This window comes from Dermacentor andersoni, chromosome 3, assembly GCF_023375885.2.
Source record: "Dermacentor andersoni chromosome 3, qqDerAnde1_hic_scaffold, whole genome shotgun sequence".
Classification (NCBI taxonomy): Eukaryota; Metazoa; Arthropoda; class Arachnida; order Ixodida; family Ixodidae; genus Dermacentor; species Dermacentor andersoni.
In genome coordinates, this window is record NC_092816.1 from 42,648,499 (window position 1) to 42,671,768 (window position 23,270).

Below are 23,270 nucleotides of genomic sequence, written 5' to 3' on the forward strand. Positions count from 1 at the left end.
TCAAGAATATGCAGAATGCCTCACCTCTTTGAAGCGAATGCCATAGTTGACCTCTGCCGACACAGACTTCCGCATTTTGTCGAATTGCAGACCCCGATTGTCGACGCCCCTGGCGTAGTTGTACAGGAGAGATGACGTTTTGACACCAAACTTGGCCTTGAGCGTTTCCAGTGGCAGTGCTTGGAGCTGCTTGCATGTTTCCACACCCATCTCCGACAGCTGAGCCTGCAGCCTGTAGCCGACACCTACGACCAAACCAGCACCCACATCAGATTTCCGGATGGATAAAGTTGGAAAGTGACCAATCTTTATCAAAGTGCCAAACAGAAAACTATGCTTATCAATCTTTCGAACCTCTAAATACAAAAGCAAGGTGAATCATTGATTACTATACAAGGGGCAAAAATATGAACGAGTAAACCTATGGGTGAAAGTAAGCCTCGTAGGTAGAGGGAAAACCTAATAAACTTATTTGTTGAATCAAATGAATGAAAGTGTGATGCTTACAATCATGAGGCAACGTCTTGCCTAATGTAAAGGTGACATTTCCCTAAAAGCAACTCTGACATTTAACTCTTGATTAGAAACCAAGTTACCTCACACCAACATACAGGATCACTTCACTGTAGAAATAATTAATACTCCAGTCAAACGAGGCACCTTCAATTGTGATTGAGCTCAATCAGAACTGATCGCATTTGAAAGTGCTCCAAGTGACCAGGCTAAGACAAGCAGAAACAGCACGGGAGCTTTCAAAAGTGCATTAGTTTCACGACGTGTTTTATTAAAACTTGCACTTTGCTCTTTACAAATAATTTTCAGAACTGTGCATTACTTCAATCCACATGCTAACTTTGCTCCTTTGTTAACACTAACAGCTAAGGCTCTCTCACCTTTTAGTTCTATTTCACCGTAATAGAAAATTTAGTCAACCAGTGCCTAAAGCCATGTGTTTATGCAATTTATAAGATGTTGTTACACTGAAAGAAAAAATGTTTGGCAAGACAATATAAGGAGAAGATGGTATTTCACTGCACATTATGTTGTGTTTCCTTTTTGTTATTGTGCTCATCCTGCACCACAAACATCTAAGATTAAATTACACATTTATTCAAGTTCAATCAATTCAAACTTACATAGAGATGCAAATTAGTTTAAATGACACAACTTTTTAATTAGAAAATACTTGTGAAATTCATTGGCTGTGGCCCTTTTCTATAGGAAGCATCTCGTGATTATGGTTGATCATGGCCATGTTCAAAAGCAGCTGCTACGACAATCTTGCAATAATGGATGTTCTGTTAAACCTGCATGGCCTTCGCCTCACGCAGGAAGAGTTGTCCAATGTGACAATTTGCGATTTTTATTTTAACTGCGGTTCTTGAAAGCTGTGCAATGTCACTGTCCCTGCCAATGCTCTCACTCTAACGTGTTGTACTTCAGGTACCATCTTGCACACATTCACATTTTCATCAATATATATTGTAACGCTGTAGTGACAGTGAAGAACGCAGTAGCAAAAACTGCGTTTCACAAAACGAACTCTTTATTAGACAAACCTGTGCCCTGAAAAAATAGGCTATACCCAAAGCACAATGATAGCGGCGAGCACAGCCATTGATCGTCTGAATATGATCTGCGGGTCAAGCACATCATCTTTTATACATGAGTCGATGAATGTTGCAGCATAATCACTGGTGCCCGCATGTCTTCCAGAAATTACAATACAATTCTCGTCGTGCATACATTCCGATCACACAAAGTTCGGCAAGAACATACAGAACAGATAGAATCAACGACAGCATCCCAGCTACTTCCAAAGGCGCATCTCGCGCTGACTGACAACATTAAGTTAGCGGGAGCAATACAGTCCCCTGAAAAAAGGATAAATAAGTCCACGTGTCAATATGTCACTGCAACAAGAAGTGTAGCGTGAATAAGACGAAGATGCAAAAAGATAGGAATGAGGTATCGTCCGGTAAACTATTTAAGGGAACATGCACTCAGTCTTCTGCCTTGGATTATCACCAATATAAGGGTACTTAACACATTAGTTAAACATGTATGTTCAGCTGGTCATATCATATCATATCAGTAACATTTTTCTAATAGAGGGTAGGAAATGTTCCAGTTATATTGCTTTTTTTTACTGGTTAGGTGTTCCCTTTAACACCTAACATGCGGGCTGAGGACCATATTGCACAACAAAATGCTAACACAACCTTCTTATAACCCAAGCACTGCATTTATTGATGTAATAGTTCACCAACAAGCCGACATAGAAATACTAGTCAGGATAGCTAGGTGTTATATTCTGTCAACATCACCTGAACTTGGGGACAACCTAAGAATTCAGTATGAGCTACACCCACTACACCCACTACACCCACTAAGCCGCTCTGCATCTCTACCTTCTGTGCCTTCATGCTCCAGAACAATTCCTAATAGATGCCAATACTGAAAGGAGTTTACCTCCATCGTGACATCACAGAAATGACTAAACATAATTTGCTGGCACATCTACACAGTACTACTCTCAGGTGGACCGCAAGCTCGCCACTGCACGGGCTGTAGGGTCCTTAAGGCGGTCGACTTCAATAGGACTACTGGCACGCTGCCTTTCAGAGTGCCTCCTTACCCGGAAGGTCCTTAACGTTGACGTTTTCAAAGAATGTTAGAAGACTGCTGCTGTCCACAAAATGATGACCATTTGGCTTGGCAAACCGATTGGCGACCCTTGCTGCCAGCATGTTGGGCCCTTGAAAAAATAAATTGAAATTGAGGAAGAAATTGAAGATGAAAACAAGGACAATGGCAGTGATAGAGGGGGTTCAAAACGTGGCGGCCATGATGTGCTTCCGTCTCCTGCAATCACTTTCGGCGCTTTCAGCGTGCAAAAGCATGGCTTTTGAGATTAGCTTCCGTTACTGCGAAGAAGCCGTCGCTGAGGGTGCAGTTTAGATACCGAACATAATGTCCACACCTGCCAAAGTGACATTCAATGGTATATCAATGATAAGCTTTAGAAGCATCTCCTGGGGTACCTGCATGAAGCAAGCCAGCACCCTTTATATTAATTTATCCCATCTGTTAAGTCATGTGGCACTAACTGGCTGTAGCAGCAAACCTGAAAGCATTAAAGTAAATTTCTGGGTCAACAAACTTACAATTGGCATTGTTTTCACGCTGAATTGGTAGAATGGGTAGCGTAATAATATGACATCAAAGACTCTTTACAGTAAGACATTGCACTAGAGATTATCTGTAATCAATACAAAGAGCTGATTTGCATAAAAAGGTAAGCCCGCAAGTGCTCCAGTTGGCTTGAGTCAGCAACAGTACAGTCGGCAATGCCTGTACCAACACTGCTGCACTAAGTCTACAGAGAGATTGCCCGGATGCCTCAAAATATGACACAATTGTCAACATCTGTTAATTTGGCTTTAACATTTCCAAAGGCATCCATGTAATCTTAAAAATCTTTTTTTTTTTTGCAAACATTTAATAATTCAAGGCAGTTAAGCATATCTCACCTGGGGCCGATTTACTGCAGGTCAACAGTACTGTGAATGCAGAGAGACAAAATTTTGTGCGAGTCATTCAGAAAGTTCACGTACCTAAACCCACTGATGCAGTGCAGAGGGTCTTCTCATTAATCTTTTTCCTCAAGAATTCCGCAAATTCGTTTGGTGAGCAGCTGGCCTGCTGCAGGACATTAGTGACATCGGCAAACATCTCGTCACAGCTAATGGCTTCAATGTCCAGCGTGAAACTGCACGGAAAAGATGTTCATCACGTGAAACAGCTTTCGGAAACAGGAAAAGACAGAGAGCTGGGGCTGCTACTCTAGCCAGTTACGTATTCTGCACAGGAGACAAATGAAGAATCCTTGAAATGTTCCTTCAGGTTGTCATATGAATAAACAATGAATTCATGACTGCAAGTGGTGCATGCAAGATGGGAGACACAAAGAAGAAAGACTACATACCACTACATATGTGAAAAAGAATAAAGAGCATGATTAGACTACAGTGCATGCAAATGTCATGAAACCTGTCATGTTGGTTCAGCGGATATGGCGTTACCTGGCTGGTGTGCATGAGGTTGTGGGTTTAACTTCCCAGCACTACAGCTGAATTCTAATGGAGGCAGAACGTAAAATACTTGTGTACTTAGATTTATGTGCACATAAAGGACCCAAGGTGGTCAAAATTAATCTGGAGCCCTGCATTACGGTGTCCCTCATAACCCGCTGCATAATTTCGGGAGTTCAAACCCCAAAACTTGATTTGATTTGAAATGTCATGGAGGCAGGCAGAAGAATAAATTAAATTAAATAACAAAGAGGGCAGTGATAAACATCAACACATAAATGTAATGAGAGTCCATCTACACAGTGGATAGAATTCTAAAAACAGTCTTCGTAGGATGCAGAAGTCATGTGGCTAACCACATTTACTAAAAGGCGTCCTTGTCCTGGCCGACAGGATGTTTGTTGCACCAAGGCAGCAGTGCTGGTCTATCCCGAAGCTCTCTATGATGGCATGCTAGGCCCATTGTAAGTGTTTGTTGTCAGTGGCGTCGCCACAGAGTGCAGCACTGTTACACCTTTATGTTTTGTACGTAATACCAAAAACACCATCAGAAAGATTCCTTGGGCTGTCTTTAGTGTATGCATCATGCAAGAACATGTGCACGCAATGACATGAAACTTGGCAGTATGCACTTTAGGTGTTGATCTAACTTGAAATATTGTATATCATTTCATTACATTGTGCAGAATAAGTGACAGCATGTAAGGAACACTGTGTGCAAGGTCAGGATGGGTGAAAACAATGGGCAGAAGGACAAGGCCGGGAGCCTGTCCTGACAGAAGCCACAAGCCAACGAGATTGCCCTGTAGTGTATGTTAACAGTTAGACATGCTGGTGTTTAATGGTTTGTAAATTCCCGTTAACACCATGAAGTTAAGTAATGCAAAGCAACTAAATATGGCTACAAAAGACGAATGTGTTCATGGAATGTAGCTCTACCTCAAGTAGGTTAGCATTAGAACAGTGTTGCCAACCTTAATACACAAAGTAAACACTTTAGATGTTCAATATAAGAACCGTCACGGTTTTGACTGCACCTGGAGTTATCTGAATGTTTGAAGCTGTTTAAAATACAACCACAAGTGCAGTGGTTGCTGTCTGCAAATGGAAAGAACAAAATGGCCCCAAAACTTTAAAGATTTTCTGCAAAAATGAGTGTTCATTCTTTACGCTAAAGCATGATCGCTAGTGATTACTTAACAGACCTTGCTGGCTCAGACTTGGTACAGCACAAATACTGGCATTCCATGCTACAAAGTTTAAATTAAGCCTGTACGCATCAAGCTGCCAGAGGGAGTGCACTTAACTATACATGTAGTTGCACTGCAAAATTCCTCAGAACAAAAGTTCTCCTTTCATGCGTACATATTATTAATTCATCTAGTCTTTGTGCAGTAATGTTTGCAGTTCAAGTGTACCTGTATGGTTACGACTTGCCAACTAGCTTCTAGAGCTCAACTACTCAAAATAGCCTTACAGAGGCATATATTGGCAAAAACTCAAGCGTGCTGTATCTGAAAGGAACAACTCTCATGCTTACCTTGCTACGATGTCGTACAAGAGCCTGGAAACTTCGTCGTAGCTTTCAAATTCATATGGTATGGCCACTAGGCCTGGGCACAACTTTCTGGCCTGTCCCAAATACATACGGCTTTTAACACCGACCTTTCGTGCTTCATAGCTGCAGCTTGCTACTTCTGAACAAGACACCAGATCACTACGCTCAGTTTGGGAGTTCAGTGTAGCACAGCTCATGGAAGCGAGAGATGTTTTTCCATGGCACACAGCTACTGGTTTTCCTAGTAAGAGGAAGAAGAAAACAAAGAAAGGAAGTTGGCTTCATGCAAACCACACGATAGATATAACTGCAACTACAATGCACAAGGACGAACACACATGTATAGAGGCACCAATACTCGCTCACCAATATTTTTGCAGACTATGTGCTCACTCACACTTATGTGAACTCGTGCTTATCAGCACTCACATTCCCATTCATGCCAACTCATACTTACCAATACTCACTTGCATTCGTAATTACTGGCACCCACTCACACTCATGCTCGTGTCTGCTCCCATTCACTGGCACTGCATACTCGCGTACATCACACGCATACTCGAGTCCACTCACACTTGCCAACAGTTAGTCACATTCATAATCATGTCCACTTAAGATAACCGTCACTGACTTTCATCTGTACTCCCCTCCAGAGTGCATTTGGGCCTTGAGGGTGCTAGTAAATGAAATGAAAACCAACACTCACTCCTGTTTGTGCTCACATCTACTCAAACCCTTTGTTACTCACTAACGCTCAATCTCCCATCTGTGATCTCAGTGTGGAGTTAGTATGAGTCAGTGCACTCATGAGTGAGTATGCCGACCTATGGCTAAGATAGATTCGAAAAGGCAATGCTCAGATTACCAGTTTACAACCTTTGAAAAATTCAATGAAACAGTCAAGAAGACAGTCATGAATGAACATGCACAAAATGCATGAGCTATTCCAATCACAATTTTTCCGCGCTTGATCATGTAGCTTACTTAATTTTCCATGCAATGGTAGTTGGCAGTGAAAGAAATGTATGGTCTTCAGCAATGCACATAAACTCTAGCAGTGAGAGTTGAGCATTAACTTCTTGTGAATAGCTGTTGTGAAGCAGTTCAGCTACTCATGCTGTACGCTTGGAGTTTTCAGCTGGCATGAGCAATTCACATGGAGACATGATAACAGTTTGAATGAAGTTTGACTAGCCAGTGTGCCGTAACAAGCTTCGGTGCAGGTTCCGAACAGTGGAGAGCCTCGTAGCAAGTAAAATATGCAGAGCTGTAACTCAAAAAGTCAGCCTCATCCAGAGCTACGCATGGCACAAGTTACAAGGTCAGTTTTCAGTTACGCTTGAAAGCCTGTCAAACAAAAAGCTTTAGAAATACTCTGGTAAGCCATAGATTCCAATTAAAACATCCTGCTTTCACAAATATATAAATCTAGACTGCAGTGGACTTGCTTTGCCATGACTGCACTAGCTATAAACTGTGTACTCATGTGAATCAAACACCTCAATCTACAAGCTTCACCCTCTCCCACACATCTAAAGGATCACTTATGCAATGCACAAACCCAAGAGAGCTATAACGCTAAAACTGTGGTCAGAGAAGCCTGATGTTTCATCAGCAATTCGCACATTAAGTCTTATTCTACAAGCAGAACACAATGCTGCACGTGGCAGCATTCTTTTTTTTGTGTACTGGTGCTGCATTGTCAACACTAGGTCTTACCCGACAACATTAATTTAAGGACGTATAAAATAGTAGAAGAGTTTAAGTGCTGAGCAACAACTTTCAGCAAGGAAATATTTGCCTATGTAAAATATCCTGGATGCAGTAGGTATGTTTGGACTCTAAGAGGAGATATCAATGCAAACAAATAGCTTTTGCTTTCACGGTTGCAGGATATAGAACATGCAGGCTTACCTTTTAAGTGTGGCCTTGTACGGAGGCCAACAGAAACAAAAAAACAGTCCATGTCAATATGCATGATCACCTTATCTTCACCCACAGGCACTTGCTCTCTCGAGCTTTTTGAAGCCAAATAACATTTCAATTCTTCAATGCCATCAAATGCACCACTGCTAACAGCTCTCTTCTGAGCGACGTAGTCTCTAAGCTTAATGCTTGCCGTCGATATGTGATGCAGTCGTGACCTTCCATAAAACTGTTCGAGGAATCCGGGATCTCCGGCTTTGCGTGGTTCAATGCTGTCCTTCTTTGATTCTTGGTGTACACTGTTCTCGGCATGACATTCTGTGTGCTCATCTTCGTCATGACTGTTTTCGGAGGAAAGCCAGCTGTCTTGGTCATTGTTTTGACTTGTGGAATTTTGTGGGCTGGCAGCTGAGGTTGATGGCTTCTCACATCTGACTACACTTAGCTTCTGCTGGCCATTCTTCAAATCAGGAGTGTAAAGAAGGTAGTCTTGAACAGGCAGTAGTTTCCCAGCTTGAACACTAATTGGGTGAAAGGGAAAAGGAAGGCAGTTAAAAAGACTGTCTGAAACAACAAACACGCACAGGATCCATCGCACTTCGTAAACACACATGTTACTAACCTATCGGAGATCCAATTGGGCTTGACGACATAATCCCTCAGGTCTATTAGTTTCGCCGGTGGGAGGTTTGTTGCAATCATGTAGCAATTAGGTTTGCGCTTGTAATAATGCTGGTACGTGCCGCCATGTAGCATCATTATCCGCCTGATTTCTTCTGCAGTAGGATCTGCAATGCAACATATTTATTGGGGTGCGCAAGTCAACAAAAAACCTGCAGCGTTAGTTGAGAAAGTTAATTGCACCACAGCAACTACGTTGCGCTCACGACTGTTGATCAATGGGCGCTTTTCACGCCTAGTCGTTTGTTTAAGCAAGCGTAAGTAGATATCATACGGTGCAGGGCACTTATCGCTCGCTAGTTATGTAGGAAGCGTGCTCCGATCACTACAATTTATAATTTTGCACACGCACGGGCCACGTCATCCAACCAGTGTCGAGGTTGCCGAATTTGAGAATGCATGCACAACGGTGGAACAGCAAAAGCGTGCGCAATACGTCACATCGATACCGTTTACAATACAAAGAGTACTGACCCAGTGCAACATCGCTATCTGTGATGCGATCTATGACGCAGGTAACGGTGTTGCAACTGTGCAAAGCCAACCTTTTTCATTCACGGTATGGACTAAAACTGCAGCTACGGAACACCTACTTGTGTAGCCGTTGACGAACACACTGATTCCTTTGAATATAGGTGATGACTGATCCTCCTGACTGGAGTCGATTTCGTTTTGAGCACTGTTGAGAAACTGGTTCTCCAGCTTCTGTATTTTCGCGTTCATGTAGCCTCCCTGCAAAAAAGATCGGCACCAAATGCTGGTCGCACATCTGAAGATTTCGAGGTCGCAGCAGTTTACGGGGGTCATAAAAAGAATGCTCTAATTACAGCAGCGTGCAACAAGTAAACAAGTATACTTCTTACAAATTCCTCGAACCCCGTGGGGCCGAAGCGCTTTCGCCTTGACCGCTTGCCCATAGCTGCCATCACCGGGGGTCATTCATTGATGCGGATTGGTCATTCCTTGCGTTTCGCGCTACAAATGTGCACTGTAGTCGGTGCGTAAGGGCGTCTGCATCTTGGCAATGCTTCAATAACTCACTATATGCGCGCAGATTGCCCCGCATGCCTTTCCGCATCCCTCCAATCCGTTCATTGGTTTTCCACAGGAAACAGGAAGCGGGCGCCAACGTCGCGCCATCTAGACGGTCATTCAGCGCCAAGTTTGAATGCACTTCGAACTTGGCATCGAATGCCTCGAACTAACGAAACTCTCAGATCAGTGCAAGGGACTTAAACTCGGAGCAAATAACGTGTCCGGCCTATACAACACCACTATGTAACATCACTTCGCACGGGCCGCACCGACGCTTCAGGAGTGAGACGGCAGAGGAGTGTGCTGAGTATGGTCATTTTAGGAAAGTGTGTCTTGGAAAGCCGTTTACGGACAGGGAAGCCCGGCATAGGTTTGAGACCTCTGTCGTAGCGCGACATTTCTCTTTTTTTATTAAAGCGAACAGGTTTATTTGGTTCTTTCGCCCGTTTTCGTAGCATGGGGGCTGGCAGTCGAACTTTCACCACCAAGCGCGCGGGCTCTTGCGCAACCTAGTCGCCCGGCGCGCGTTCGTCGATAACAGTAAACAGATCAGATTAAAAGACATTCGATGCTAACGGGGTTCTCACTAACTTATGACATTTGGGTTTGACTCTTTCAATGGTAAAATAAATATTTCGCAAAATTGTAATGAGACATCGAGGGCTATTCAGCAGATCGTGAAGAAGGCAATGAGATCAATCACTGCGAAGGCAGAACTTCGCTCCGTTGAAGACATGCCTTCATTTCGCGTGTAAGTGAGTCTCTCAGGACGTGCTGAGGGCCTGTCGCGCTAGAGCTTGGAGGTGCTTGAAGGTTTAGATGCTGTTGCGGAGTGTTCGGGAAGGATTGCTTTCCTCTTCTCCCGTCGCCTTCTCCTCTTGTCTCGGCTGCAGAAGGAGGCTCCAGCACTGGCTGCCAATGTACTGCTTAACGGTTCTGTTATCTATGGAATTACGCAATGAAACGAAAAACGCTACCTAAATGTCCTCACTACAAGGAATATACGCCTGCAAGCTCATCATTCCTTTAACAAAGCGAACATCTTTCTAGTAGCGTTGATCGGCTTGCATTGCCAATTATCGTCGATATACAGTTTCTGCGGAGTTTTAGAGCAAGGCTTTCTTTGTGTCTTCCTTCCACTATGCGAGTGCTCGATACTGCGCACTGTCCTGCCGATAACAACTTGGGTCACTGGGTATGTGACTCTATACATATGTGTAACTAGACATATGGCACTGGGCACTTGAACGTTCTTGGCCAACCCTCAGAATACGTATGTGCCAGTGGGCACATGCCCGAAAAGACAAGCAGAAGACGCAAGAAAGGTCAAGAAGTCGGCAACAGAAAATCGAAGTCAGATATTGGAAAGTGAAGTCGGCATCAATTAAAGGCAGCTGAGTGCAGTGAAAGAAATAATAAAACGGGACTCGAACGTGCACTGAGCGAGTAGACCAACCCGGACAAAGACATGGGTCCCCTAAATGTGCGGAAAGTTCCCAAAGAATGCTGGGCGCATTAATAAAACTTATAATTATAAACATTAATAAACCATTAACAAATTAAAATAAAATAAAGTGCGAGGTGACTTTCAGAAGCGTAGTTCCGCGTCCAAATTTTAACGGGATTGGTATTGTCGGGATATTTCACGCACTTACCGGTACCGGTTAGTTTGTATGTTCTAACCCTTTTCCCGCAACTTCGGCCGCTGGGTAGTATATGGTTTAATGGGTAGAGCACCGGGATGCTGTGCTGAGGGAGCAGTGTTCAAAACCAACCGTTGGACCGGCTTGGGTCAATGAGTACGTGGCACTGGGCATACGCCACATTTTAATAAACCTCCTTGATGTGCCATGGGTACGTCCCGCTATTTATTGACAAAAAAAATTCTCTTGAAATTTTTCTGGTGCTGGGCGGTACCGAGCCCACGTCGTTTACGTTCAGACAGTCTTGTCTCGGTATGTAATTAGACACGCGCCACACGCGGACTTCGCGGCGGCGGCGCTAGATGGCGGGGCGTGTCCAGAGAAATTAAGTACCCTGAATAAAACTAAACGTAGCGACATTCTTTTATCTTGCCGCCGCAGCTGGCTGCTGCGAGAAGCCTGAGAGGAGGCAGGAGAGCAGGTCTGCGTCTCCCAAATGGATGAGCGCCGTCACGTGGTATTTTTCGCGCCATTTTCTCTATTTGTTTCCTTCTTTTTCGCGTCTCGGCGCACTCACCTCCATGACAGTGGGTCGCAGAGTTGCTGCGGCGGGTCATTCGAAAGGGGCTTGACATGTTTTGTCTGGGTTTCGTGGCTACTCGCCTCACTGAAGAACTATATTTTTGTTTGTTTTATGTTAGGGGTTGTGCGTTTAAGGCTATACTATAACCAGACATGGTTAATCTTATGCACAGGTAGACTTTCACGAAGGTTGCTTTCTCGGTTCTCGTTCAGGTATCTTTCTCCTGCTTGCGCTATCGTCAACAAGTGTATGAAGCCATGGAGTGCGTAGCATGTCTGCTGTCATATATCGTGCTAAAAACGTATCGCGCGTTATCATTGTGTTACTGAGAGTGCGTAGTTTTGTCAGTCCATGTTTTTGTTAGGCGCTGCAAGCATATCTTGCGACGACAAGCTGTTGATGACAAGTGCAAATGATTTTGACTATTGTGAGTAGGCTTTCTCCCCTTCGCCGTCTTGGCCGAATAAGGGAAATTGCGGGAAAAAAATGGTTGAGGTGGGAGCGGCTAGACAAGCACAAGCGCAGAAATGAAAAAAAAAATTGGAGTTTTACGTGCCAAAACCACTATCTGATTATGTGGCACGCCGTAGTGGAGGACTCCGGAAATTTAGACCACCTGGGGTTCTTTAACGTGCACCTAAACCTAAGTACAAGGGTGTTTTCGCATTTCACCCCCATCGAAAGGCGGCCGCCGTGGCTGGGATTCGATTCCGCTACCTCGTGCTCAGCCGCCCAACACCATAGCCACTGAGCAACCACGGCGTGTAGCGCAGATAATGAACAGGTATATAATCGTAAAACGTATTTTATATATATACATATACATACATTTATATATATATATATATATATATATATATATATATATATATATATATATAGTGCGTTTCTGCACCCTGTGTTTGTATAAATATTCATGTGTCTTTCAATTATATACCTGTTGATAGCAGTGTTCCGACTTCTCTTGTTGTTTCTTTCTTTCCTTTTTTTTTTCCCAGGTTCGAAGAAGTCAAGCAATACGATGCAAGTGTTCTCGAAGTGGGGTTCACCAGTTCTGAGACAGATTGATCAACAGCTGGCCAACAGCTGCCTTAAACATCCGACGGCAGCAATAAACGGCACTTTTGTGCAAGAGGGAGAATCAAAGCGCTTAACACTCGCGCTGCAGCGAACAAGGCCAACATTTGTAAGGTGCCTCGCTGCTGGAAACCATTCCTACGTGTAACTTCCGTCCTTGCATGCGCTTTGTATATGCAAATGAAGTACAGGTTCCACTGGAACGTTCGCGCTTGAGAGCCAACGGCACCAGTTTGTCTTAAAGGCGTCTGACCAGTTTCACTGCATGCAGAGATGCCAGCGTCATGACGAGACGACGAAAATAGTTCGGATGCTCCGCGTTGGTCACGCGTGTTTCACATGACGCTCGCCTTATTCAAGCGAATATGTCACGCGCCTTACGTTTGGTCGTCGTGGTATGCTAAGACGATTAAATGATGAAGCTACACAAGCTCGACACACCACAGCACTCGACCGGGTACACGCAAGTACACACGTGCGAAGTTAGAGCAGAGCAAACACATCCGAGTTGTTGAATCAGCAGCTACATAGTGCTGCACACACGAAAAGGCATCGCCTTTCGCGTATACCGGCGGGACCTTGACTTCATCGCAGCCCTTTCAAGCCAGGCAAGTGTCTTTAGATAGCTAAATTAAGAATCTGCAATGTAATAGAAATAACTCGCGAAGCGGCTTCATCTATGCAAGCCGCGACAGGGTTATTGCATATACACTGTGGATGACTTAACACTCAAATAAAGCTCTGGCAGGTAAAGGAACATCGTCTAATTTAAGCGTACATTTTGATTATTGTGCTAGTAAAATACACTAAAAGAAATTTGTCCACGAAACTGGCCTCAAAAGGCTTCTAAATAGAAGCAGGCAGCCAACCCGAAGCGGCAGAACAAGTGCGCAGTTATGGTGCCGATAAAGCACAAGAATCATCCACTTCTGCAAGTTTCATAGCATTCAGTCGTCGATCCTAGACCGGCACACACAATAAACAAGTCTATAAAATACGCTAAAAATCCACGAGCAAACAACACCCAACAACAATTTTTAATGTCTCAGCTCGCGTAACTCTATGGGCGAAGCCCGGCGCACCCCAGAGCGAACGAGCAAACTGCGAGGGCGAGAGACAAGGGAAAGGGAGAGCGGCGAGGAGACAGGAGGAGACTACAAGAAGGAGAGGCCGGGCGAAGAGGAATGCGGCTACTTTTAGTTTTATGGAGGGGAATTAGGAGAAATGAGCGAGAAAGGCGCCCTGCTGTTTTCACGCCTCATGCTTGACGCTTTTCGTCGGTGGCAGTACGGTGTGCCGCGACATCACTTCTATCCTAATCACACTAACGTCGGCAGTCATCCTGCGATGGGTTCTATCGGAATTTTTACCTTCACTCTTTGTTACTAACCCCTATCCTTCCTTTTCTGGGGGGGGGGGGGGGGGGGGCAAAAGAAAGAAGGCCTGTTCTAGTTGATAATTTTCTCCTTTCTTGCCGCCGCTCTTCCTCTCTCGGTTGAATGTTCTTCGAATATTGGGCAATTCGCCTACATAACTTTGTTTCTCCCATAATTTTGTCCGACCGCATTTTTGCTGCAATGCCGTGACCACAGTGATCACAGTGGCCACGTAATTTCCTTAGAATGGCATAGAACTTCTTTCGTGATATGCTTAACACGCTGGGAAGCAACGTAATGGGAACGTCTGCGGCCAACGGAGCAGACGACCAAACGCGCCGCACGCGCTGTACAGCCAAACACAGCTCTACAGCGCAGACGCAGCAGCTGAGGGCCAAATGCTGCAGTTCATCACCAAAAAAAAAAAAAAGGCGCCGAGAAATTGTTACGAGTGCGCCACGACAACGGACCTGCAATGACGAAAAATCACCGCCGTGCATGCACGTGTAAACGCTGTTCACTAGTAGACGACGCCAGGAGCAATTCACCCCAAATGTAGTGACGACTGCGACTCCGCTCGATTTCGCAGGGAACGGTGTCCTAGAACATTCCGTATATGCTGTTCTACAAGCCTGCCGACGCACATTTCAAATAATCGAGAAGAGCACATCGGCCGACAGCTTCAAGTTGCCGTCACGTAGCGAACGTGTCCCACCACTGAGTCACACCACTGACGTCACACGCGAGAGAGCGCCACTCAAAAATCTCGGGGCTAATAACCACTAAAGCCCCTCCATACACGTTTCCGCCGACCAGCGGCGGTGGCGCGTGGATGGAGGTGTAAACACAGAGGCGCAGGCCACGTGCAAATGGCCCGTCGCCACACTCTTTCTCCTATCCCCCAAATGGTCGGCTGCGCGCGCATCCTGTCCACCATGCGGACGCAAGCCGCCCAGGGTAACCCCAATGGTAACCCCTCTGGAAACGTATGCGGGGGATGCATGCAGGGGCTATAGGTTAACACTTTCGCTGTAAAAAAAATAACGAGCAGTCAGAAAGCAAACACTAGAGGGCACAATGGCCGAAGAATTTCATTTCTGACGATGAATTCAAAGGGAAAAAGGTGCATTACCACCGGCACCGGATGGATAGATGCTATGAGCGTCCGCTTTGGAACCGCAGGGTGGTGGGTTGCGCAACCAAGCTCTTATTATTATATTGTCTGACGTCCTACCTACGTTAAAGAAGAAAAAAAGAAAAAACCCACGATAAATTCCCATAACCAAACTTTCTGAACCCCCATTGTGAGTTTTTGTACGCCTCCGTTGTTTGTCGTTTCCCTACTTTTCCTCCACCTATCTTCCAATCGCCTCTTACTAATCTCTGTTGCGAATATGTTTACTTTCCCCTGCTCTCGCTGAAAACCCAAGAGCTTCAAGGAGGCTAGAGGTGCCTAAATCGACCGCTGGGCCGATATATCTTCCCATTCTAATAAAACATGCTCCATCGTTTCCCTAGCTTTAGCGCAGCAAGCACATGATTCTTCTTCCTGGTTGTATCACGCTTTATAACTGCGTGTACGAAGGTATCCTGATGATCGCTTCGAAAAGTGAACAGCTTCCGTTTGAGTTGTCATAAATTGTTTATTTCCTGATTTCGTTTTTTTCCCTCTTAAGTAGTTACCCATAGCAGGTTTATTTTCCACTGCCGCCACCCATGAGATTATCTCAGCCTCTCTGACTTTCCGCTTGACGTTCTTTGTTGCTGTGTTGCTCACCATACAGTTTGTTGGTAAGTTTCCTGGTTCTTTTCCTCCACTGTGAATAAATGTTTTTTCCTGTACAAATACCTGGAAACTTTCCCGTCACATTTACTTTCTTCCATATTCCTCAGTCGCTCTTCAGCCCATATCACCCTGCACAGCTTCATTTGTTGTCTTCGCGTGAGCGACCAATGAGAGGCGTCCCACTGACCTTTCGTTGCTATCGAGTCCTGATTGTGCCCCTGATTTCAAGTAAACAACCACATTTCCAAATGTAAGTCCTGGAACACTTACACCTTTCCACATACCTCGGAGGACCTCGTACCTATTGTATCCCCATAGCGCTCTGTGCTTCATTATGACTGCATTTCTCTTCCCCTTTACTGTTATTGTTTTTTCCTGTGTTTCCATATATCTATTGCCTTCGTTTATCCATATACCAAGGTATTTATATTCTTTTACCCGAGGTATTTCCGTTTTCCCCTAGAGTTGGACATTGCGTGGAAAGGGTTCTCCCACTGGTCGCACACACAAAAGGGAGCGACCGGGGTGTTACATGCCAACCGCAACACCTTCATTTCCTTGCTCCTGCCATGGGCGGTGAGCACATTGCACAGGTGAGGTTCGTCCATCGATGAGAATTAGTGTTATTGCGTAACGAAAACAAGCGGCAACATTTGCTTAGACCACAGTTTTCAAACTATTTCGTTCTGTAAACGCGTCATGCGTATTTAGTACTAAAGCAAGAAAAGTGAGAAGCTTAGGTTCGCTGGTGCTTGACCGAACAACTAGCTGGGGTGTCTCTCTCTCTCTCTTTCTCCCTCTCTCTCTTTCACACACACACGCACACGCACACACACACGCACACACACACACACACGCACGCACGCACCCACGTAGGCCTTCCGGCGCTCTCAATATAACATAATTTATATATAACATATAACAATATAACATATAACCGGGGTTATATAACATATAGCCCCGGTTTCGAGGAACATGCGCGCTCCAAGCGGTTGTCGGACATCCTAACTTATTATTTTTTTTACTTTCTCTTTTAAATTTAAATCGGGCGAAACGCGGGAAGTGGTTGTCTTTGTGCGTCCGTCGAGCTTACCTCTCCGCTCACCCTCGCCAGTCGCTCAGTGATATCACAAGTCGGATCGCGCTTGGTCATCTGCTTCGGCTGTCGTCCCAAGTATGAAGATGGGAAAGATAAGACAGAAAAGCTTGATCAGGCGTGCAACGAACGGAAGACGTGGGAAACCAGGTCAACCAAGCATTAGACGAACATGGCTGAATCGGGGCATCACATGTGTTGCGCTGCTCTGCGCTGTTCTAACACCGGGAATTCCAGTTCTGCGAAGTATTTCAGGTTTCCTAATGAAAGCAGGTAAACGCAAGTATGTGACTTTATTTTCCGAACAGGTATTGATTTTGCACGCGTAAACCAGTTCTGTGGAAGCCCAAGTGGACTGACGTAGGAGCAGTGTCGCTCGACCCATTCATCATGACGGCAGCCTATATCTGCTGTCAGTGAAGTACTTGTATTGAAGGGCTTGAGTGCGTGTTGGGCTATCTCTTTCGTGCACTCTAATTTGTCGACACATACAGCCAAGGCTAAAGTAAAGAAAGAAAGAAAATAAAGCCGGGATGTTTTATTAAATTGCAAGAGAAATTATGGCAAAAAGATGCACGCACGTAATTTCTTGTTGCATTTTGATGCACCACTACTAAGATATCGTACTGAACAAGATTTAAGCTCTCAATTTTATCTGAATTTTAAAGCATAGACTGTACTATACGCTCAGTTACCTTGCTTTACGCTCAGCTTCGATGTGTGCAAGCTTTTGAGCCCTTGTATTACAGACGAATCGCAATGCTATTTGTATTGCCGGCAAAATGTATTTAATAATACCAGTAATACAAGTATAGACTATCTCTTGCTATTTAGGTACGAAATGGTAATCCCCAATGCGATGAAGAGTGCTATTAAGTTTTTTTTAATGAGTGGTTGCTTCCTTGCGTTGCTGTTGTGTCAAAATAGTGTCCTAATACTCGCCGTGCATTTCTGCATATATGAGTGTGGCGCAAAGTATGACGATGGGCAGATTACATGCGCTTGTAAGCGCTATAGAAATATGCTCCTTCATTCGGCATGTAGTTCAATTAATGAAAGCAATTATAGGCTACTTCCTGTTCATGCAGATGCATGTAGCCAGTTCAAAATTCTGTGGGTCCTTACTTCTCATACTGTCAATGAAATACATGTGTTGTACTCTACCTCCTTTCTGGGAGCCACAAGGTGTCACCGTCGTAACATACGTGATAGTCAAGTTCCGTGTGACCAGCCCGTGATGGTTAATTTTCGCATTGGCTTGGATCTTCTGGAATCTATGTTCGCTCATTATGTACAAATTTCAGTTGTGAATGTAATTTTTTTTTCCAGATTGACACTTCCACATTGCGTGGATGTCAGTCTTCTTGCAGTACGGAATATGTGAATAAAAACAAAAACGTTCAACTTTTGCTTGGGCTGAGTTTTGGCTGACTGAAAAATCGACCAGCTTTAGTTGATCCACTTCACAACACACGAACAAAATTAACGAATAATGGTGCCAGGAAGTTATTTATACTGCTCCCCCCCCCCTCACTATATTTGTGGACCAGTTGAACTGCAGTCCTAAATTAAACGCAAGTTTGGGATTTCAAAACGACTACTTTCACGAAATGACAAAGTGCAGTATATTACCTGCGGATATTGGTATTTAACGACGGTCTGCTACACACACACACACACACATATATATATATATATATATATATATATATATATATATATATATATATATATATATATATATATATATATATATATATATATGTGTGTGTGTATATATATGGGTTGTTTGTTCACCAGCCTACTTTCTCCCCACTTGTGCATTGAAGTCGCCCATTGCCAAGCAATTATAACGAAAGCTATATATATATATATATATATATATATATATATATATATATATATATATAAGCAGGCTGGTGAACAAGCAATTGGCAACTACGGCGTGGGTTCTATAGGAACACTCGAGGAGAGATGTTGGCAGAATTCGCGGAACGGAATAAGCTGCGAATAATGAACACCTTCTTCAGGAATCGTTGGAACAAAAAGTGGACCTATAAAAGTCCTAGTGACACGTGAAACAAGAAATGAGATTGATTTCATTACTTTCTGCCGATTCCAGCATAGTGCAGGATGTACATGTGTTAGGTAGGGTAAAGGTGCAGTGATCATAGGTTAGTGAGGGCTAGGATTCACTTCAATTTGAACAGAGAAAGAGTAAAATTGGTCAAGAAGAAACAGGCCAACCTATACGCAGTAATTCAGTAGTAATTCAGTAATTCAGTAGCAATTCAGTAATTCAAGCAGACCAATTCAGTTTGGCACTGGCAAACAAATATGCAGCCTTAGTACAGAGAGATGAAGATGACATACATGCAATGAATGAAACCGTAACTAGGTTGGCTTCAGAAGCAGCAATTGAAGTGGGAGGTAAGGCACCAAGGCAACCAGTAGGTAAGCTCTCCCAAGTAACAGAGGACCTAATAAAGAAACGACAAAGAATGAAAGTTTCCAACTCAAGAGATCAGATATAATTCGCGGAACTGTCAAAACTAATCAACAAGGAGAAAATAACGGACATTCGAATTTATAACGTAAGAAAGAATGAGGAAGCAGAAAAGAATGGTCGCAGCCTGAAGTCGGTGAGAAGGAAACTTGGCGTCGGACAAAAAAAAAAAAAAATGCACTGAAAGATAAGCAGGGTAATATCATCAGCAATCTCGAAGATATAGTAAAAGCCGCGGAAGAATTCTATCCTGACCTGTACAGTATACCCAGAGGGGCCGCGATACCTCCATTCGAAGTAGCAATTAACAGGTTACAAAGGCTTCCTCTATACTAGCGGTGAGGTTAGAAGGGCCTTATAAGGCATGAAACGGGGAAAAGCGGCAGGAGAAGATGGAATACCAGTTGACTTATTCAAAGATGGAGGAGACATAATGCTTGAGAAACTCGCGGCCCTTTATACGAACTGTCTATCGACTGCAAGGGTTCCAGAGAACTGGACGAATGCCAGCATTATACTAATCCAAAGAAAGGGAGACGTTAAAGAATTGAAAATTTGTAGGGCCATTAGCTTACTTCCAGTATTATATAAGATATTCACCGCGATAATCTCAAATAGAATAAGGGCGACATTGAACTTTAATCAACCAAGGGAACAGGCAGGTTTCAGAAAGGGATACTGTGCAATAAATCACATCCATGTCATCATTCAGGTAATCGAGAAATCCGCAGAGTACCCTCAGCCTCTCTATATGGCTTTCATAGATTACGAAAAGGCATTTGATTCTGTAGAAATACCAGCAATCATAGAGGCATTACGTAATCAAGGAGTACAGGCCGGTTACGTAAATATCTTGTAAAATATCTACAGAGATTCCACAGCTAGCTTAATGCTATACGAGAAAAGAAGGAAGATACCGATAAAGAAAGGGGTCAGACAAGGACACGCAATCTCTCCAATGCTATTCACTGCGTACTTGGAAGAATTCAAACCACATAACTACAAACTACAATTTACATAAGAATAAAAATGTGTTAGAGCGCATTCAGCAGACATGTCAAATCCTGACTGGAAGCTTACCATTATCATTAAAAAGAAAGGTGTACAATCAATGCATTCTGCCGGTACTGACATGTGGGGCAGAAACTTGGAGGCTGACAAAGAAGCTTGAGAACAAGTTAAGGACCGCTCATAGAGCGATAGAACGAAGAATGTTAGGTGTAACGTTAAGAGAGGAAGAGAGCGGTGTGAATAAGAGAGCAAACAGGGATAGCCGATATTCTAATTGACATTAGGGGAAGAAAGAAGTGGAGCTGGGCAGGTCATGTAATGCTTAGGTTAGATAACCGGTGGACCTGTAGGGTTACAGAATGGGTGCCAAGAGAAGAGAAGCGCAGTCGAGGACGGCGGAAGACTAGGTGGGGTGATGAAATTAAGAAATTCGCAGGCGCAATGCTCCGTTTCATACATATATAGCAGTGAAAACTGTGGAGGCTAGTGTTACGTTTCGCCTACGACGCGCGGTATGGGCCGGCGCGGATGCAACGGACGCCGGGGCTTCGTTCAAAGCGGCGGACATTTTGGCCCGTTCAGCGCCGCCGATACGCCTCCCCGCCAAGCGCGTCCAGGCGTGTTTCAGTGCCACGTGTCTTCGTGTGTGCGTGTGTGTGTGTGTGCCCACGCTTGTCAAAGCGCGGCAGCCGGGGAGAGGAGCTCCCCAAGAGTGAAGCGAGGAGGTCTGACCACGGCGCCGGCCTGGCGATGCGTCACTACACTCGTCTCAACCTGTCTCTCAGCGTGTCCGTGGCGCCGTCACGTGCGCCAGTGACGAGGCGTTCCTTCTCGCCCTCAACTCCGAGACTATAAGAGCAGCTGCCCCCGGACGCCGAGAGAGAGGCTCCGATTTCTTCTGTCGAGTTACGTGCTCTCCCGTCTCTCACTTCGGTCGACCTGACCGCCCGCTCTTTTGCGATGTTAAAATAAACAAGTTGTTCTGTTACCAGTCGACTCATGCTTTGCCGGGACCTTCGGATGCTTCCAGTGCCCCAGGCCGCCAGGCCAACGCTACCCTTGGGGCTTGCGACCCATTTGCAACAACGGGCGTCAGCGCTGAGTTTGCAACAACTCGTGCCAGCGCCGAGATTCCAACAGCTGGTGGCATCGGTGAGATTCTAACAGCTGGTTGCCAGCGGTGAGATCGCGACAACGGAGGCCAGCAGCGAAGAGATGCAGTTGACTGTATGCTGAGCAGCACAACGACCATCCGGGAGCAGTGCAACGAGCCCTGTGTGATGACTGGTTGCCTGCAGCGGAACGACTGCGCTGAATTCTTGGCTGCGAGGTTTGGTGAGTGCGGGACTTTTTTCTACTGAGTTTTGCCAGGCTTTTGTTAGTGTCAGAAACAGAGCTGGTAATTGTGGTTGTCGTTGCTGCCGGGTTACATTGCGGCAAGACAATAGTAGGCAGTAGAGAAAGCAGCATTCAGAGCAGCCATGGATTTGAAGTCGTTGCGCAAACCGATATTGCTGGAGCTTGCAAGAGAGTTGGGTCTGGATGTCTCAGACAAACTCAGAAAACCAGAACTGCTAAGGGCTATTCTCGAGTTAGAAGCTGAGGATGACGAGCTGTCGGAATGCCTTGAGACCATTGAGGAGCGGGCAAAAAGACAGGAGCGCGAACTTAAAGAACAGAAAGAGAGACAGGAGCGCGAACTTCAAGAGCAAAAAGAGAAACAGGAGCGCGAACTTAAAGAACAGAAACAGGAGCGCGAACGAAAAGAACAAAAAGAAAAAGAAGAGCGCGACCGTCAACACGCTTTGGAAATGAAGCGTCTCGAGGTAGAGATGGAACGCGCTCGTAATGGAAGTCAGGCACACGGTGCAGGAGAACGAGTATCGTTCAAAATGACTGACCTGATGCGGCCGTTTAAGCTTGGAGAGGACATTGGTTTGTTCCTGGTTAACTTTGAGCGAACGTGCGAGAAGCAGGGGTTCTCTCGGGAAACGTGGCCACAGCGCTTGCTCACTTTGTTACCCGGCGAGGCGGCCGACGTAGTCGCTCGCTTGAAGAGAGAGGAGGCAGAGGATTTCGACCAAGTGAAATCGAGTCTGCTAAAAAAGTACAGGCTGTCCGCGGAGGCGTTCCGTCGGAAGTTTCGGGAAAATGAGAAAGGCAAAAGTGAGTCATATACAGAGTTTGCCTACAGGCTTATGTCAAACATGCAGGAGTGGCTCAAAGAAGAGAAAGCGTTTGGTGACCACGAGAAAGTTCTGCAGTGTTTCGGGCTAGAACAGTTTTATAGTCGGTTACCTGAGAACGTGCGGTACTGGGTCTTGGATAGGCCAGACGTTAGTACGGTGGCTAGAGCCGCTGAGCTAGCCGAGGAGTTTGTGACGCGTCGGGCTCGCGGAGCTAAGGACGGTCAAAAGGGTGAATTTGGCTCCAAGTTTGAGAGGCCAAAGTTCACGCCCATGAGAGCAAAGGGGGACACACGTAGTGCGGATGCGAGTGAAAGCAGTCCGACCGAACGTAAGGAGACGGCGGCAACCGAAGCCGAACGCAGAAAGCGGTTCGAGACGAGGCAAGCGCGCGTTTGTTATACGTGCCAGAAGCCGGGTCACTTTTCGGCGCAGTGTCCAGAAACTAAAACAAAAGTCGTGTTTTTGTCTTTATGCAGCACTGACGAGAACATGAAGCTTCTCGAGCCTTACATGCGAGACCTCCTCGTGAACGGGAAAGAGTGCCGAGTGCTTCGCGATTCCGCAGCTACAATGGATGTAGTTCACCCCTCTTACGTAGAACCCGATATGTTCACGGGCGGGTGTGCATGGATCAAGCAAGCCGTGGAAGCTCATAGCGTGTGTCTGCCCGTAGCAAAAGTGCTTATTGAAGGACCTTTCGGAGCGCTTG

General features: G+C 45.1%; 1 protein-coding gene across 1 annotated transcript in view; it reads right to left on the reverse strand.

Moving 5' to 3' along the window:
- The window catches only part of Rev1 (Rev1 DNA directed polymerase), a 31,082-nt gene extending 21,735 nt beyond the window's left edge, over positions 1–9,347 (reverse strand). The window contains exons 1-8 of the mRNA XM_050166838.3: positions 9,123–9,347; positions 8,853–8,991; positions 8,201–8,366; positions 7,567–8,099; positions 5,635–5,893; positions 3,618–3,772; positions 2,639–2,758; positions 25–245 (exon numbers count right to left, since the gene is read on the reverse strand). Coding sequence (XP_050022795.1) covers positions 25–245; positions 2,639–2,758; positions 3,618–3,772; positions 5,635–5,893; positions 7,567–8,099; positions 8,201–8,366; positions 8,853–8,991; positions 9,123–9,185 — 1,656 coding nt within the window. The 5' untranslated portion in view covers positions 9,186–9,347. The remainder of the gene's footprint in view (positions 1–24; positions 246–2,638; positions 2,759–3,617; positions 3,773–5,634; positions 5,894–7,566; positions 8,100–8,200; positions 8,367–8,852; positions 8,992–9,122) is intronic.
- Positions 9,348–23,270: the final 13,923 nt, after the last annotated feature.